Genomic DNA, 19141 nt, shown 5'->3' with positions numbered 1-19141 from the left:
TACAGTAGAAACATTCCAGACCTCAGTCTCATACAGAGCACGGTTCAAATTTTGGCTCAGGACCTTCATAGTTACTTCATCTATAAAGTAGTTACAAAAATGTCTACCTAGATTTGCTTGAGTGAAGATCAAATGAGATCCCACAATGCTTAGTGCAAAGTCAGGGCTCAATAATACTGTACCTCTGTATGTCGACAAACAAAGCAGCAACAGCCATGATAATAACAGAGAAACATTATATATTTCAAATGCAATTATTTCTGTTTTACTCCATCCACCACTTACAACAAGGAGCAGCGTAGAGACATGCATGGCTGCACAAGCCATTTTAATTTTAAGTCCACAAAAGTCTACATTAAATGCATTATCTTACAAGATAATAACCTATGAAAGTATATAAAAAGTAACTGAGCCAACATTATTTGGTACTTTTGATGCTTCCATTAACTTCAACTTAACTATTCCCTTTCCGAATATAAAATTAAAAATTGGCAAGCTATTTACAAAAAGACGTGTAATTTTATTCATCAGGTTGATATTCTGAACATCTTTTTCTTCAGTTCAGCTGTTTTCTCATCTATTTTAGTGTGACAGTCCTCTGTTGCCTTTTCAATGCCTTCATGGTATTTCTCCAAAGCAGCTTTCAAGCTGAGAAATATTTCCTAAGTAGAAAATGAAATATAATAAGAATTATTCCATGCAACGACCTAAACTAAAAATGAGTTACAAGAATTCCAACAGTCTCGTTCATATGTATTAATAATATTTTAAAGCCTGAAGTACCTTATGCACACGTACACACTCGTATGCCTACTCTTATTAAGCTGTGCAGATGCGTCAGAAACTCAGCTACTTAGAAAGAACAAAGCAGAGACATTAACAATGGCTTGAATTCCAAGGCATTAAGAACATATTTTTAATCATCAAAGAAAAATTTCTACTTTGGAGCTTTTCATGTTTACTTGGCAAATACCTAGATTACTGTACTCTGCACTTGACCCTGATCATTATTAAATGATATGTAAACAGATTTAATAGGTAATCTACAGGACTGAGAAATATAGGAATACCTTTTAGAATTGTTTTAACAAACTGATCAGGCAGTCCTACTGTAAGCAATAGTGAGTTTTCATATAAACCTATATGGATGTGTTAAGAATTAAGGAAAAAATTACAAAACAATTTCTACAGACTGAATGAAATAATAAATGAACCACTTTGCATACATTTTATTCTATCTCATACTCATCAAATACAGTTTTGATCCGTTTATTATTGATTTTTCTTAAACAAAACAATTCTCAAACCTTGATACAAGAAAAAGTAGTATTCTGAAAGATTATAAAAGGTGTTTCACCACTGAAATAGAAGAGCGGGCCTTTTCCAATGGAAGGAAAAAGCAATAAATGGGTATAAATGTTCTCAATTTTAAGTGCTGCTCCCTTTAAACTTTTCTTAAACCCACAGTTTGGCTACTACTTATCTTAGTTTAAATTCTAGTGTAGATACTGTCTGATTTTGAGCAAATTATATAGATTATAATTTAATATAGTATGGATTCAAAATGTTCCAAAAAAGAACAACACTATTTCCAGAGACTGCCACCTGTGCAAGTTTGAGAACTACTGCTCTAGATTAAGCGAATATAAATGTTTAGCTTAAGGCTAAACATTTTCCCAAAATCTGAACATAGATCATTAAATCCTAATACAAAAATAGAAGAGGGTATTTAGATTCCCAAGATCTAAATCAGGCATCAAATTACTACAACTATGATGGAATATTAATCATTAGGAAAATAAATCAAACATTTTTGATACCTTTATTTCTTAAATCTTGTAGGAAAAATAAGGTGAATTAGTTGCTATCTTATGTAAACACCATTTTTTAAAAAAAATCAGCACATTTCAGCAGCTACAGATCAATTTAATTTCCTGGCTCTACAGAGATATGTATTTATTCATTCCAAAAAGAAAGCTGAATAAATTTGGTAGAAAGACATTACTCATGAGAAACCATTAAAATGAAGTGTGGTTAAATAAAGATATACAATCTGTAAATATCTGAACCAACCATTTCAACACACTCAGAGGAACAATTTTCTCCTGAGAACACCTATATTCTCAAGGAGGAACCAATTCCTACAGGTAGAGCCACGATAAATGAATGAAACATTAAAGCCCAATTCCACTGGCACATCCACAGAAGCAAACAAACGTTTGAAGTTCTAAGCCAACCCTCACAGGATATTAATAGCAATAGATCACAGCCCTCACGAAAGCTACATATTTCAATTTCCAATTAAATTCTGTATCCAAGTGGAACTTATCATATGCATTCACATAATAAGTAAGTCTTACTGTGATAGCTTGGCTGAAGTTAAATATTTTTAAACTCAAACTCTAGTTCTACAGTGCCTAACAGGACAACCACTAGGGACACGTGATTATTTAAATTTACATTTAAACAGCTACATGTTCCTCAGTTGCACTGGCCACACTTCAAGTGCTCAGCAGCTACGTGTACCTAATGGCTACCGTATTGAGCAGTACAGAACATTCCCAGCAGTAAGTTCTTTGGATAGCATTGGTCTAGGTAGTTATCTCACTTTTCAAATCAGAGAAATTCAAGATGACATAACATCCATGGAATTTTATGGCCAGTTTAGCCATTTACCCACCAAGTCTGTATTAATTTATCAACCAATATATTACTGAGTACCTTCTACAAGCAGCACCGTAAATAGTACAACAGTATGATGGAACATGCAATTATGCTTTCTACCCTAAAAAACCATACAGTCCAGACCAGACTGGATAGTGAGCACTTAATATATAGCTGGTATAAACAAGGAACTAAATTTTAAATTTTATTTCATTTTAATTAATTTAAAAGTAAATGTAAATAGCCACATGTTGCTGGTAGCTACCCCACTGGACAGCACAGATCAGAATAAGACTAAAAATGCTACAGTATTTGAGAAGGAGAGAAATCAAAGATATCTAAAAGGAGCCAGAGAAAGTTATATTGAGAATACACTTTTCATTAAATCTTACACACTGAAAATGATTAGCTCAGATACAAAACTTTAAAAATCCTAGAAGGTAGGAATCATGCCTTCCTTGTTCATACTTACTCCCTGAATCAAATATAAAGGCTGGCACCTAGTAGGTGCATAGACCGTTTGTTGAATGACTGACTAAATGCATGAATAACTACAGGAGAACAGGGAGTTCCTGTTTTAAACGAGAAAGTGTAGTAATAAGAGTGATATTTTAGCAGGTTAAATTTGGCAATACTTAGGATTCAGGGCAGATTTGATGTAGGAGGATCTTAAGTCAAGGAAGAAATTTAGCCAGTTTTTGCTGGAATTCATGAGTATTAGAAAGTTATGTGATAGAAGTATGATTAGAAAGGGGTTGTTATGAACAGTATCCATGACATTATCTTGGTGATTGGATATCAGGATTATATAAAGAAAATCCGAAATTGCAATTCTTTGATATTTTGAAAATGATGATGCCGCTGAAGAATATGAAGAAACTAAGTGAAAGAGAGAGGGAAAGGGAAGGGGAAAGAGAGAGAGACAGAGGGGGAACGAGAAAGTGAGGAAGAGGAAAGACACTAAAGATGTTGAATGTAATTTAATAATTGTTTATTTTTGTTGTGATAAGCTAATCCATTGAAAATATCCATCAGGCAGCTAAAATAAGGAGTAGAGTTGAGGAAGACAGAACAGGAAACAGATTTTTGAAAGCTATCTAAATAAAGATGATGACTGAAACGAGAAGAGATGAAATATCTATGGAAAAGAATAATTAGTGAAAAAAAGGATATGATGATAATTAGGGTCCCACAGAATCACACAGTTTGGCAATCTTAACATATCCTTCTTTCCTTTTCATGAAAGATGATTATGAAGTAAGTTAAGGAGGGTTCTTTGACAAAATATATCTTGATTTCACCAGGGGACTTACAGACTCTCCCAAGCTATTCTGGAACAGACGGATACCACAGTGTTGTCTGCGTAAAGGTGTGGTTAGAACAACTTAGCAAGTTGAAAACTGTATCCAAAGTTTTGACCAACAGTTCTATGCCGTTCTGAAGGAAGAAAGACAACACAGCAAAGGGCCCAGTCCCACTCAACATTTATCTCCCCTGCAGCAAAAGGCATGCTGGTCAAATTTGTAGGCGATGCTAAGCCACGAGAGATAGTTAATGTGAATGATACGTAGATTTAAACTGACCTTGAAATTTTGGAAATCAAGGTGGAAATAAATAACATGAAACCTAAAATAAATAACAGTAAAATCCAGAATTAAAATTTCAAAAAACGAGTTGCATTAAAGTGTGGTGAAAACATTTTAAGTTGGCAGAACCTCAGATGAAAAAGACAGAGGTCCTTTAATCGATCACAAGCACAATATGAGCCAAGGGCAAGATGCTGCTGTTAAAAATCCAACCCAATATTACGCTTCATTGACAGTAGCCTTGTGCTCTGGGGCTGGTCACACCATTACTTGGAAGACTATGTTTAGTACTGGGTTCTACATTTTAAACAGAATAAAAAAAGCAGGAAACAGAGTAGAGAGGACAGTAAACAGAATAAAGAATCTGAAAATTAAACTATATAAAGAATGGCTGGAAAACTAGGGCTAGTTAACCTGGATGAGAAGGCTGAAAGAACCCATGATCTTTACCCTCAAATGTCTTAAGTACAGTTTTATTCAGTAGAAGAGGATACAGATTTGTTCCAGAGAGGTGATCTTGGTTCACTAGAGTACAGAAATGAACATTTTTAAACTCAAAATAAGAAGTAACATTTTAATAACTATAGCTGTCCTAGTAGAACAGCTTGGGTAGTGATGAGCTCTGTAATATTGAAAACAAGGAAGCAGAACACATCAGTGGTTCTCAAGAGCCATGCTAAAAAATTTAGGCTCATGGGCCCCACTGCTGGTAATTCTAACTCAATATATTTTCGTGGGGGGTTGCTCATCTTTAAATTCCTCATTGAGTTCTACTACATGGCTAATTTTAAGAAACAGCACGCTAGATGGCTTTCTAATTTTACAAATATTTATGGAAAGCATACTACATATAAGGCAGCATTCTAGGCATGGTTTGACAAGACATACTAAGGTAAAAAATAAGATTGCTATTGTTGAGAAACTTAAAATGTTATTGGCAAGACATATATGCACAAAACTAAAAGGAATTTAAGGCAGGCACGGGCACTTTTTATGACCTATAGACAAAAGGTACTTACATTAGTAACTGGTTCATAAATTGCATCTGACCATGTGGTAACAAATAAATATCTGCTCATTTGATTTGGTTAAGAAGTAGGATTAAATATCTCTTAAGGTCTTTCTAACCCCCATTCTAGAGATAAACAGAGGGCCAAAGGCTTGGTAGATATCCAGTTAAGGGACAGAAAAAAAAAAAAAAAAAGTGGTTGGAATGTAGAAAGAAAAGGAAGAATAGAAAAAATCAGGACAGTGTACTGGGCAGACCATGGGAGGGAAACCCAGCCATTTTCTTTTTCTTTCTTCCCTTCCTTTTAAAGTAGCCTTGAGACAATCCTCACTATGTATATATACACTTACATGTGCACGTGCTAACAATCTAATATTTCAGAGGATAAAAGTTCCTGAGAACAAGAGAGGGGATTGCCTACTGTGGTTCTTTTAGTATTAAGAATCCTTGCAAATTAAATGTGAATGGTGAAAGGTAATGATAGCATGTTTAAATATCTTGCAGGTTTCAGAGGTTTAGGATAAGATATCAATATAGGCAAGATGAAGAATGAGAAAAAAAGAGGCCAAGGGATTTTACATGATAAAGGGCTGTTTTTAGTGACTTCTGGTAGAGCAGTTTGGGACAATCTTGAGGACACTGAACAAACTTTAAAGGCTAAGGATAGAATGAGATGTGATAAAGGTAGCAGGAATAGACTACTTTTTTGGGTCTTTGGCAGTCAACAAAAAAAAGAGAAATAAACATAATAAGCATATTATGTTTGGCACTATACTGACATTTTGGAAGATAAAAATGTAGAAGACAAGATGCCTATCCTCATTAAACTTGAGACTGTGTATGAAACAATAAAATAAATATACTTGAAACAAGCAGAGTAACTTTAGGTAATTATGATAAAGTTATCATAAAAAAAAAATCTCAAAATACCGGTAACAACTGAAATACATTTAACACTGATGATAAGAAATACTTTTGAGATCCTTTTATCAGGAAAAAATGCAAAAATTTTTTAGAAGACATTACTTTAAATCACCATCTAAATTCACGTATCAAAAAAATTCAGAACCTTTATGGAGCACCTACTCGCATTGCAAAGCACAATTCTAGGTGCTAACAGGGAAAAAAGGCAAGGAAAAAAAAGGTATGAGGAGACATACATGCAAACTATCCCAGGGTAATGGAAAAGGTGCTATAAATGGAAATTAAAGCAACAGACCTGAGGGGTCAATTTCTACACTGGAGAACTGACAAAATCTTCAAAATGAGGATGACATAATTTACATTTTAAACTTGTGAGATTATCTGAAATTAATTTCTTATGAACATATACTCACCTGAGACTTCAGTTTCTCCCTTTCAGCAGCATCTTTTAGTTGTTGAATTCCAAATTTAATTTTTTGGATTTCTTGATTAATTGTGGTTACTCGCTCATAGACAGCACCTCTTTTTTCTTGAACTTTATTGCAATCTCTAAAGGAAAATAGAGACAGCTAAATTATAATTCCTCTTAAGCATCTAAACAGTCAAGCATTTAACTCTAATTTTGATTCCAAAGAGACTGTTTGTATTTGACTGACACACCTAAAACTCTTCTCAAGATATGAAAGCAAATACGCGAATCGCAGCGTGGCGCTATATTCGGCTCATGGCATAGAGTAAGCTCTTCCACACAAAGCTGTTATTTAACATGGAGATCTTAAGTCACATCTCCCCAGTTGTGCTCACTCCTGTACTGTTGTTAGCAGTGTGAATTAGCACAACTTTCCTGCAAAGGCGTGTGGCAACAAATTAAAACCCTCAGGTTCTGCCCTTTTGGTTCATCTGCATGAGGAGAGCAAAGGAAATCTTCAGACCATCCTAATACACCTTTTAGAGGCTGAAATAGTGTCATCTCATAGACATATCTGGGGCATTTATTCTAAAAACACATTTTTGGAACTGATGGGAAGAAGACGCTACCAATGAAACACCCAAACATACTGGCCAACAACGATGACGACAGCCACGACAAAATGCTTAGCAAAGTACTACTTCGTATATGAATAAAAAAATAAGACTTTTTCTCAAAATATGCTATGTTACAGACCAGCTGGACAGTAAAATGAACCAGTTGATTCACTCTAATACAACTCTAGACCACTGTCTCTAAAGTGCACTGAAATAAGCAGTATCACCAGCACCCTTCTGAAGAATTGTACAAAGGATTTGGAATTGTGATATCAGGAAAAGAAAAAAAAACTAGTACCTAAAACATCTCTAAATCTAGATATAGCAACATTATGAGATTCATAATTAACTCATCTGTTTTAGCCACCTAACAGTGGAATACCTTTTTGAAATTATAGGAGACTTGGAATCTTAGGGAAAAAGTGAATTAGGTTTTTCTAATTACTTTCTAATACATTACATTTAAAATAAGTTCATACTCAATCACAGTGCGTTTGTACTGCTTGACATCCTCATGCTTCTTATTTATTCTGAACTGTGCTGTGGCAAGTTTTTCCTTCTTCACAATCATCAGTCTTTTAAAGGAATTTTCTTCAGTCTTCAATTTCTTCAGTTCTGACTCATCACTCTCAATTTTGTCCTCTAAGTTCAGGCTCTGTATTTTATGAGATGTATTTAAAGTCAATACAACCAATTAGGATTTACAAATAAAACGAAGGACTATTTTCTAGGATGCGCTGTAATAAAATACAATTTTAAAATGTGATAAAACTGTTTAAACACTGAAAGCCCAGCACAAGAATGCAGACTGAACGAAACAGACAACAGGAAGGCACTAGGGATACTGAGAAAGAACCTGACACCTAAAGAGGTGTTATTTCTCATGTCATTTTATCAGCAAGGATTGGAATAGAGGAACACGTTAATAAGATCAGCCAACTGGCTAAGTTGAGGGGGTGAGGGTCTGAACTAAGGCAGTAGGAATAAAGAGGAAACAGTAGACCCTAGAAACAAAAGCAGTGGATCTCAATCCTTTTTTGTGCTGACTCTTGATGGGAGATAAGGGAAGTGTGTAGCTGGGAAAGAATATCTCAGGCTACTCACCTTTCAACCCTTTCTTCCCTCAAGAAAGAAATCTTTCATTAAACGCTATGTCAGTGATCCTGGGGGCAGTCTGGATTAGGACAATGAAGTGAAAAGGATTTTCAAGTTTCTAGCCTAAGAAACTTAAAAACGTTGGCCTTAGCTGTCCATCTTCACTCAGGGCAGGGTCTGTGTCGTCAACTTTAAATCTCTTTATAGATCCTAGCTACAGTGTTAGACAGTAAGTTGGAACTTTATGCTTACTGATTAGAAGATCGTTTCCAACTGTCAGAACAAGTTTAAAATTCCATTACTTTTTTCCAAAATATACATGGTAATATGCTATGTTAATTAATTTATTATACATTTCATCTGAAGGTTAAAATGGGCCTACTATTGCTATGTTTAAAAAGAACACTGTTTTATCCTTGAGCACACATTGCCACATCTATTATAATGTAGAATGACCCAGCTTTTCTGTAGGAAAACAGCAACAGAAAGTAAAAGCAAATCAAGGGACTACAGTAAACTATTACATAATAAAGACATAAAAACTCCATACAATACAAACCTCCTTTAAGATAGTGGTTAATTTTTCCCTATTATCTGCAAGGTCCTGTATTTTCTTTTGATATAGCTGCACCTCCAGCTGACATGAAGGCAGGCAGTCAACAGAGTCTCGATAGATTTCATACTTTTCCATCACTTCTTGCTTTGAAAGAAAAAAAACACAGAAACCAGGTTGGCACTCTCCTTTATGAAACTGCAGTAATGTCAATTTGTTTGCTCTTAAATAATTTCTGTACTTGATACTGAAAGCTAAAGAGCAGAGAACAATTAAGTTTCTAGGTCAGTAGCAAAGCACTATTACTGACATGTGTCTAAGCACATATAATTATGCTTCCTAATTGCCAAATATCCTTGAACAAAGAAAAACTACCATAATTTTACTAAATCACTCATTGAAGTACCTTCCAAAGCTTATTCATAACAATTTTTAAAGAGTTCATTTCTGCTAATACTCAAACTACTCCTGATTATTCCTGGGCAATTATATTACCAATTATAATCTTCCTATTCATTTGTATAATAACTATTACTACAGCTAATCCTTTCAAAAAGATTAATTCTTCTTCTAAAATTAGGAAATGAGCATATGTTTACCACAAGCACTGCAACAATACAAAGGCTTCTTTCCTTTCCCCATTAGTCTCTCTCTCCTCCCACCTTATTAACCAGTTGGATTTTGTCTTCAGTGAAATGCTTAATCATATTTCAGCTCATTTTTCCATTAAGTTGTCTTTTTCCTACTAATTTGTAAATACTCTTTTGTGTCTTTACATATCATGGATATAATCCCTTTACCTGTCATATGCACTATATATATGTTCCACACGTCTACTTTTCTCTATAGCTTTTGAGTTTCCAATCTTAATTTAAAAACTCTATCCCAGTCCAAGATAATACAAGTGTTCTCCTAAAATTTCTAAACTTGTTAAATTTTCAATCCAATTAAAAATTATTTTTGTAAATGGTGCAAGGTATAGACCCAACTTTCTTTTCATCTAGATGAACTGCCAATTGAATCAGAATTGTTTATTAAATAAACAGATCTCATAAATACTCAGATCTATTTCTGAGCTCTCATTTCTGTTCTAGTAATCTTTGTCTATTCCCGTGTGATAATTCTTAATTATCAGGAATGACTTGAATAACAAATTCAGAGATAAACCAGAAATGTTCTTTTTAATTAACAGTTTAAAAACCTTTCCTCATAAAGGATGCTAAATTGTCTACCCACTTCTACTTTTGTCCCACATACCTCAATCCATCTCCCAGAGTAACCCATAATCTTTTTAAACTTAAATCATACCATGTTCCAACACTACCCTTTTAAACTAGCTAGTGGTATGCCCTTGCTTTTAAGGTAAAATCCAGCACCCTGAATAATCTGCCCATTGCCCATTTTTCCATCATTGTCTCATGCCATTCTCCTTCTTATACATCATGCTTCCTTCCTTGAATATAACTTACTCTCTACTACTACCTCATAGAATTTGCATATGCTGTTCCCTCTGCCTTGAATGCTCTTTCAATATCAATTTATTAATATAACCTCTGTTCATCCTTCAGATGTCAACATAAATTTCCATTCCTTCCCACCTCCACCTCTTGATTTCCACAATACTAAACTAGGCTACTCTCATTATGTTATTTTGAAGCACCCTATCCTATTTTTTATTTGCTTGTTTCCCTCTTTGGTGCTTTTTTAAAAATAGACTTTATTTTTTAGAGCAGTTTTAGGTACATAGCAAAATTAAGCAGAAGGTACAGAGAGTTCCCATATACTTCCTGCCTCTACACATGCACACCCTATACTTTTTCATAATACATATTATAATTTATAATTATAGAACTGATTTTAAAATTGTTTAACACCTTTCTCACTTAAGATAAAGTAACTAAGTCTCATGAGGACAGGTCATTTCTGTTTTGATCACCCAGGGCAAAAGCCTCAAAAATTTGTTGCATAATTAAACAAACGTCTTGAAATTATACTTCTCTTCCTACATCCATTTTAGAGAAGAGCTAAAAATTAAAGACAAGGGCAAAAAGCACAAGAAGAAGAGATGTATAGATAATCTGGAAATTAGAAAATTAACACAAAATTAAACAAGAGTTGCTAAAAAGAAAAAAAGAAAAGCATTAAAATAAAAAGGAAACTCACTCTGGAATTCTTAAGCTTCTGGACTGTATCTTTCATTTTTTCTTTATAATTCTTAAGCTTCTCTGGAGAATCCACAATTTTTGTTTTCAAACTCTCTTGTACTTCTTTCAAAGAAACCACTGACAATTTTAGTTCATTCTGTTGAGAAAACATTTTTATATGTTAGATATAATAATAAAACTGGTGATTAGCCACTACGGTAATGGAAAAGAACAAAGAAATGGGTCTGTGTTTGTTGTAGTGGGGGTTAAATTAAATTTTGACCACATCACTCCCCTGCTTGATTGCTCACTTTTGTCTGCAGGCCAAAGATCAGGCTCCTTAACACACCATTCCAGATCTTTCATTATGTAGCTCTTACTCTCCTTTCCAGTGTCATCTTCCACCAGCTTCCTACTACACTCTACAATCTGGTAATATAGTCAGTCTTATGTCTGGACAATTATAAGTGATCCCTCTCTGATAGTATGGTCCTCCTGAGTACCATCATCCCATTCCTGTACTGCAAGTGAGTTTCTATTAATCCTTGAAAATCCTGTTCCTACTTCCTCTGTATTCCTTCTATAAACAGTTATTGTACATGTGATACTATAACTATGTATTTAATATGTGTTTCTGAATTAACTGAGCAACCTGGGATTGTGAACAGTTATCTTTGCTTTCCCAGAACCCAATGAAAGTAATAGCACTGAGAAGGTACTCAGTACACAGTTACTAAACTAAAACAAATTTCCTTCTCCTGAATTTAAAACCATTGGGGGAATTAAGATGAAGGGTATCTGAGAATTCTCTTATATAACACAAATCCATTCCTATGAAAACAGAACAACAAAACAGCAACAAATGACTATATACACCTATATCTGTGCATGTAATGGCACAGAAAAAGGACTGGAAAAGTGTAACCTCTAGGTACAGTTGGCAGAGAGAAGAGGGCCTTTCATGTCTCTCTCTCTCTCTCTCTCTTTATATATGCATATGTGTGTTATCGGAGTATTTTACAATAGGAATGTATTACTATACAGCTTGTATAATTTGCCTAAATTATTTCTAACTAAAAAAATTTAAAAAGTTCTTACCTTTTCATCAACTAACTCAGAGGCCAAAACTGAATGTTTGAAACAATATTATTTACTTTTTTCTTAGAATTTAGCACACCACCACATTATCTACTCTTTTAATGCCCTACAGAATGAGAGATCATTTTCCTTACATTAGCATTGACTTTCATCAACTTTCTTCCCTTTACAGAAAGCCTAAATTTGCTATTTTAAGTACAAAGTGATTTTGTTTTAATATAGATTTAAATGGGACAGAGAGAAATGAATAATAAAATTGAACCATAGTCAATATTACTCTGATGAAAACATCTGCCAATAAGAAGTGACAGAAAAATAAGGAATATATTATACCAAAGTAAATTTCAGATAGCTATAAAGTATAAACATTAAAATAACAGGGGGGCTTCCCTGGTGGCGCAGTGGTTAAGAATCCACCTACCAACACAGGGGACATGGGTTCGAGCCCTGGTCCGGGAAGATCTCACATGCCACGGAGCAACTGGGCCCGTGCACCACAACTACGGAGCCTGCGCTCTAGAGCCCGCAAGCCACAACTACTGAAGCCTGCACGCCTACAGCCCGTGCTCCAAAACAAGAGAAGCCACTGCAATGAGAAGCCTGCGCACCACAACAAAGAGTAGCCTACCGCTCGCCGCAACTAGAGAAAAGCCCACATGCAGCAACGAAGACCCAACGCAGCCAAAAATAAATAAATAAATAAATTCATTAAAGAAAACAAAAAAAAAAAATAATAGGGAAATAATAAAAGTACAAGAGAAAATATGGGATTAAAAAAATGAGGAATGAGATAGGCCTTTCTATGTATAGAGTTAAACCCAAATGTAGAACACTGTATCTATCAATTTTACTACATAAATACATAAACCTGCCAATAGGAAAAAATGATGAATTTGAAAGACAGAGTTAATACCTCTAATTCATGGACTAAAAAAAAAAATGAAATAAACAAGGAACATATACAGGTAGTTCACGAAGTAAGAAATAACAACAAATCACTGAATAAGGTGGTCTAAGTCACTAAAAAAAAAAAAAAAAAAAAAAAAAAAAAAAATTAAAATGAAGTGTTTTTTTTCCCCTATAAGAATGGCAAAGATAAAAAGAAAAACATCCACTTCTGACTACAATGTAGGGAAAAGAATACTCTCATATTCTACTGGTAGAAGTGCAAATTGATATCTTTTTAGAAGACAGTTTGGCAATGTGGGCCAAATTTAAGTGTGATTTCCTTTAACTCAGAAATCCTACATTTAGGAATCTACTGTATGATAAAAAGCAGCCTGGTGCACAAATATACAGGTACATGCGTAGGTGTGTAACACACATGTGCTATTGTTCAATAGCAAAACAATTAGAAGCAATGTGAATGTCTATCAATAGGACACTAAAACAATCTACATTAAGGTACATACATAGAATGCACAACCATATGCAGTTATTAAAATAATGAGGCTATATATTGACGTGATAGCTATTTACACTATATTGTAAAGTGAAAAAAAAGCAGGTTTGAGACATGTAGAGTGTAATATCATTTATGTAGAATTACACATATATGTGTGTATTTGCACAGAGAAATGTAATCTATGACATGTATCTGATTGCGTGGTGAGCTTTCAGGTGATTTTCACTTCTGTCATACATTTTTGTGTTTCCACATTTTTTAAAACAATAGTCATCTATTATATTTAAATTGGAAAAAGTTAAATTAGTTTCACTTTAAGGGAAAAAGAGAGAAACATTTAACAATAACAACACACAGTTAAAATACTCCTCCAAACAAAAGATTCAAACCTTAAATGCTAGTTAAATGAAAAGATGCTTACCAAACGCTTGGTTTTTTCTGAAATATCTGACTTCTTTTGTGAATTTCCCTCTTGCAGCACTATCTAGGGAAAGAAGCAAACAACTGCTTTATAATGATTCAAAACAGATTTCAATTTAGTCAATGCTTTTTAATAAAATAAAAGTAAGAAAGGATAGGAATTAAATGGATTAGACCAGATAATCTCAAACTTTCTGTTCATTATGACCCTAAGGCCAAAAGAAACACCTATCAGTTCCTTTATTAAGTAGTTAAATCCAAACAACTGAATAAGTATTTATGTCCTAATAACTTAGTAGCCCTTTGAAAAAGTAATACATACAAATTGAAAGAAAAATACTAGTTTTATTTTATTCTTAAACAGCCACAACTACTTCCAAATTGGATGTGTGTACTGCAAAAATTGGGCACTACACAAATTCACACATCTTATAATCACTGGACACAGACAATTCTTATTTCTTGTTGCACGATGATTTTCGCATAGCACTTGCTTTTTATCATGGCAAAAGCCGAAAACCCATGTTCACAAAGATACGGAAGGAAGGTAACGTGAGTTCATGTTGAAACTGTGAACTACCTTGAGCTAGAAAAGTTCAAGCAGTGTATGACAGATGCTGAATGTTGTTTCCCTTTAAAATTTAAAATAACCTGAAGCACCCTTGAGGGTTTGCTGCAGTATCCAGGGCGCCTCAGCACACAGTTTGGAAACATCAGGTTTAGACACAGAAAAATCTTAAAAAATTCTAGTCAACAAGATAGCATATACCTTTGACAACATCAATAAATAATCATGATTTGACCTGGACAACAGAAGTATATATCTGTTATAAGATGCCCAGATAGACACAGCGATATACCCCATTTCTTTAGTAATTGAAAGCCATGTGATCTTAGCTCCTCCACATCTACAAAAAAACTTTAAAAAAGTTTAAGGTGTCCAACAACAGATACCGTTTTTTGACGAAACTCTTGATTCAGCGACTGCTGCAGCTCCTGAATATCATCTGAAAGCTGCTTGAACTCTGCTTGCTCTTCAACTGGAACAGAACTGAACACAGCAAAATAAATTAAAATAACATATATCAAGTTCTTAATCTTGAAAGGCCAAAACTAGTCTCTTCCCTCCAATAACTTAAATGAAAAAAACTATCTGCTTTTATGTTTATGAGTTCTCATTCTTCCAAATGACAGTAATTTAAAATCCATGACCTGGCTGGCCTCTACTACAAACAGAAAATAAAAATCAGATGAGCTCCTTCAACTTCCTGCCACCAAATCTCTGTGTGGACTCATCTGCGTACACACCTACCCTTTCTAACTCCACTCCTAATTTTAGTGCTGATCCCTCCACCTCTGCTCTGGCTCTCATTTTCTCACATCTCTTTCCTGTATCACCCATTTCTTTTGCTCTACTAATCCTTCCTAATAGCACTTACGCATGTTTCAGTCTCTTCCATATGAATGTTCTCAACTTTAGTTTTTAAAACATTGTGTAGAATTGGTACTTTAATTTTCATTTCCTTGACTGCTATTGAGTTTAACGATCTTTACATATTTTTAATTAGCTATTTGTACTTAATCCTCTGTAAATTCCCTGTTTATAGCCTTTGCCCATTTTTCCATTATCCTTTTTCGTATCAGTTTGTAGTTCTTGGTATATTAAGAATATTACGTGGCCTTTGTTATTAGAGATAGTGAGGCTTTGCTGCATATGTTGCAAATATTCTCTTCCAGTTTGTCATTTCTCTTTTGACTTGGTTTATGGTGAATTTACCATGTTAAATTTTAATATCTGCCTCCTACTCCCAGTCTTTTCAGCTTGCTGCTGTCTCTAAAGGCAATTTATGCCAGGGCAGGCTAAAAAAGAGCTCTCACCTGAAACAGAAAACTCCAAAGACATCAACATATTAGAAGGGATAAAAAAATCCTTTTGTTCAAAATCAATACATATAAAGCCAAGAAATCATAACCCTTGAATGATTCCTTCTCCTATTTGACCTTTGAGTCAAAAAACAAAACAAAACAAAACAGCAAACCTCTGTGGAAGGAATAAAAATTTTAACAGAATTAACTGATCTGAAGGAAAAAAGAGAATCCTGTCAGTTACTGCTCACCTACTAAGATAAATACCACTAGATATAATTTAGGAGAGTAAGTTAATGGCTTTAAACATGTCTGGCTGATGCATTAACAACAAAAAAAAAGTACAAGAGTAAATTATGCACTAAAAGAAGAAAAGTTAGTTTTTCTTTCTCAAAAAAGGTAAACTTAAACACTCTGCTATTTAACAAGGAAGATAAAAGAGATGAAGTAGACTGTAAAATACTACTTACATTCATTTTGCATTTTGAAATTGCATTTATTTTATTTGTAAATCTCCTACTTACTCAAGTCTCTCCAATTTCATTATTGCCTCCTGGTGTGCAGTATTTAACTGCTGCATTTTGTCCACAGAAGATTTCTATTAAAGCAATTTTAACAATTTCATATTAGTGTTTTTCAACATAATCAGAGACATGTTTAAAAAAATATCTACTGGTACTGGCTACAAAATGCTTCCTCACTCTACAACTTTCACCATGAGAAATAAGAAATTTAAGAAAAAAATTAGGCATTTACAACAAGTGACTTAGGAATTCCTTTACTTATTCAACACACAAATGTTGAGTTCTTACTACAGTCAGGCCCTGTGCTAGGTACTAGGAATAATTCCCAAGAAGACTAACTTATAGTCCCTCGACTTAAGTAGTTCAGTCTCCTTGACGAGTCAGAAAAACAAATATAAAACTACGAAACAACTTGTCATAGGACTGATTATAATGACATCCTATCCAACCTGGGCAATGGCTGGGAAGGTGTATCGCAGAGGGTTCATAGAAATGATAGATGTCTGAGCCATGTCTTAAAAAAATGAAGTGAAATTAGCCAAACAAAATTGTGTGTTTGTATGTGTTGGCACATACACCTGTACACTTTGGAGAGCATGTGATGTTTAGGTGGTATAAGCTGAACGTGATTTGTACAAGGAAATATTTATCAATGTAGCTCAGTCACTAAAGGCCTAATTCTCTGGTGTTACTCTGGTGCTTTTCTAAAAGTATGGTACCCTCAAACTGCGGACAGATGGGAACAAATCACATAGATGACCCATAATCTTTCCAAATTCCCTAAATTGTTGATGAAATGAGTTTCTATCTGTTAAAGTGATTTACTTGAACTGAATCTTATAATGCAATGCCAAGTAAGCATGATAAATAGAACAAAACACCTAATTAGGCTATTATTTAGAAAGCAAATATAAACGTCAAATATCTCAATTATTTAAAGAACACTACATTATCTATTAAACTTCAAAGAAAAGGAATGGGTTATCACTATTCTCTTCCCTTACATTTCCTAATAAAGGAAAAGGAGTCTCAGCTACAAAATTAAAACAAAAACCCCACCTTCTCCCTAATGATACCAAATATAGAAGAAAATCTCATTCTGAGATCAGCTTACTAAAATTTGCAATTTCATATGAATATAATATTGATATGTAAATTTAATTATAATGGCCATAAAACAATTAGGTATCTGTGACAACCATTTCAAAATAGATTAGTGGTGCACAAATGATGTCATTGATCTGGTATGTGACCCAAAAAATACACTTAAATCTTACATATTGCCAAAGAAACTCCATGTATGTCTCACGGCATGCTTCTCTGAAGTGAATAAAATTGATAATGCCACTTAAAAACCGACTTGTCCGTTTTGCCTCTAAAATACAAAGAAAGACTCCTTAAATAAATCTTTGAAACAATATAATATAAAAGTGAAAATTTATCCTTTTTCCACCATATATTCCGCTCATAGTTACAGAACAAAAATATGTGTTTGCTAATTAACCAAAGTGAAGAACTGCTCTAACTTGATGATCAGAATTATCTTAACCAAAAAAAAGCACTTTGACCATGAAAGAACAACAGAGACCAACCAGATTTACTATCCCATCTTAAACAACCAGAAAACCGGACAAAATATATAAAACAACATATTTTAGACACTGAACAACGAGCAATATAGGACAGCAATCCACAAGAGAAGTAAATGAGGTGAACCCTATTAATGAATGCACTAGCCCACCACTTAAGGGGATTTTCAGGCTGTAAACCAGGGAGGTAGAATATAAACAGAACCCATGGGTTTTGCTGAGTCATGAAGATAGGGTTCAGAGTTTGGAGAGACCAAAGCAACTATAATTTTTAGAGTCTGAAGAGGCCAAGGCAACTAGAATTTATAAAAACTCTATCTTCTTGATTCAGCCTTTGAATTCATTCAGCCTATGAATATATTCTATAAATAATTCCATTTGTTCAGGAAGGTAGAGAAAAGCATTAGCATTATAAGGAGAGAAAGGGAAAACCTGAATCAAATTTTACAATTGAAAAATAAAATACGTGAAATGAAAAATGCACTAGATAGGATTAAGAGCAGATTAGACATACAGATGAAAGGATTAGTGAAACTGAAGACATAGCAATAAAAGCTATCTAAAATGAAGGCCAGAGAGAAAAAAAAGAATAGAGAACTTATGAACTGAGGGACAATATCAAGCAGCATAACAAATGTGTAATTGGAGTCCTACAAAAACGAATGGCAGAAAAAACTTTTATAAAATAGCTAAATATTTTCCAAATTTGATAGAAACTATAAACATATCCAAGGAAGTGAGCAAATCTAAGTGGGGGTAAAAAAATAAAATAAAATAAAATCCCCAAAGGCACATTATAATCAAATTGCTGAAAACGTGTGATAAAGAGAAAGTCTTATTAAAAACAGCCAGACGGGGACTTCCCTGGTGGCGCAGTCGTTAAGAATCCACCTGCCAATGCCGGGGACATGGGTTCGAGGCCTAGTTCGGGAAGATCCCACATGCCGCAGAGCAACTAAGCCAGTGCGCCACAACTACTGAGCCTGCGCTCTAGAGCCCGCGAGCCACAACTACTGAGCCTGCGTGCTGCAACTACTGAAGCCTGCGCACCTAGAGCCTGTGATCCACAACAAGAGAAGCCACCACAATGAGAATCCCACGCACCACAACGAAGAGTAGCCCCCGCTCGCCGCAACTTGAGAAAGCCCACACACAGCAACGAAGACCCAATGCAGCCAAAAATTAAATAAATAAATAAATTTATTTAAAAAAAAAAAACAGCCAGAAAGGAGGAGAAG

At 34.4% G+C, this 19141-nt stretch overlaps 1 protein-coding gene across 3 annotated transcripts in view; it reads right to left on the bottom strand.

The window, feature by feature from the left end:
* Positions 1 to 219: 219 nt before the first annotated feature.
* Positions 220 to 19141, bottom strand: part of NUF2 (NUF2 component of NDC80 kinetochore complex) — a 29845-nt gene continuing 10923 nt past the window's right edge. For 2 of the 3 annotated variants that reach the window (XM_032614359.1, XM_032614365.1), the window contains exons 7-15: positions 17592 to 17689; positions 16315 to 16388; positions 14879 to 14975; positions 13926 to 13988; positions 11021 to 11158; positions 8864 to 9004; positions 7689 to 7864; positions 6597 to 6732; positions 220 to 662 (exon numbers count right to left, since the gene is read on the bottom strand). In XM_032614359.1, coding sequence (XP_032470250.1) covers positions 528 to 662; positions 6597 to 6732; positions 7689 to 7864; positions 8864 to 9004; positions 11021 to 11158; positions 13926 to 13988; positions 14879 to 14975; positions 16315 to 16388; positions 17592 to 17689 — 1058 coding nt within the window. In that variant the 3' untranslated portion in view covers positions 220 to 527. Of the gene's footprint in view, positions 663 to 4247; positions 4291 to 6596; positions 6733 to 7688; positions 7865 to 8863; positions 9005 to 11020; positions 11159 to 13925; positions 13989 to 14878; positions 14976 to 16314; positions 16389 to 17591; positions 17690 to 19141 lie in introns of all 3 variants that reach the window. The other variant, XM_032614376.1, reaches the window with a different exon arrangement.

Source organism: Phocoena sinus, chromosome 1, assembly GCF_008692025.1.
Source record: "Phocoena sinus isolate mPhoSin1 chromosome 1, mPhoSin1.pri, whole genome shotgun sequence".
NCBI classification, from domain to species: domain Eukaryota; kingdom Metazoa; phylum Chordata; class Mammalia; order Artiodactyla; family Phocoenidae; genus Phocoena; species Phocoena sinus.
Note: the sequence above shows the minus strand (reverse complement) of the source record. Positions and strands in the feature narration are given on the sequence as shown.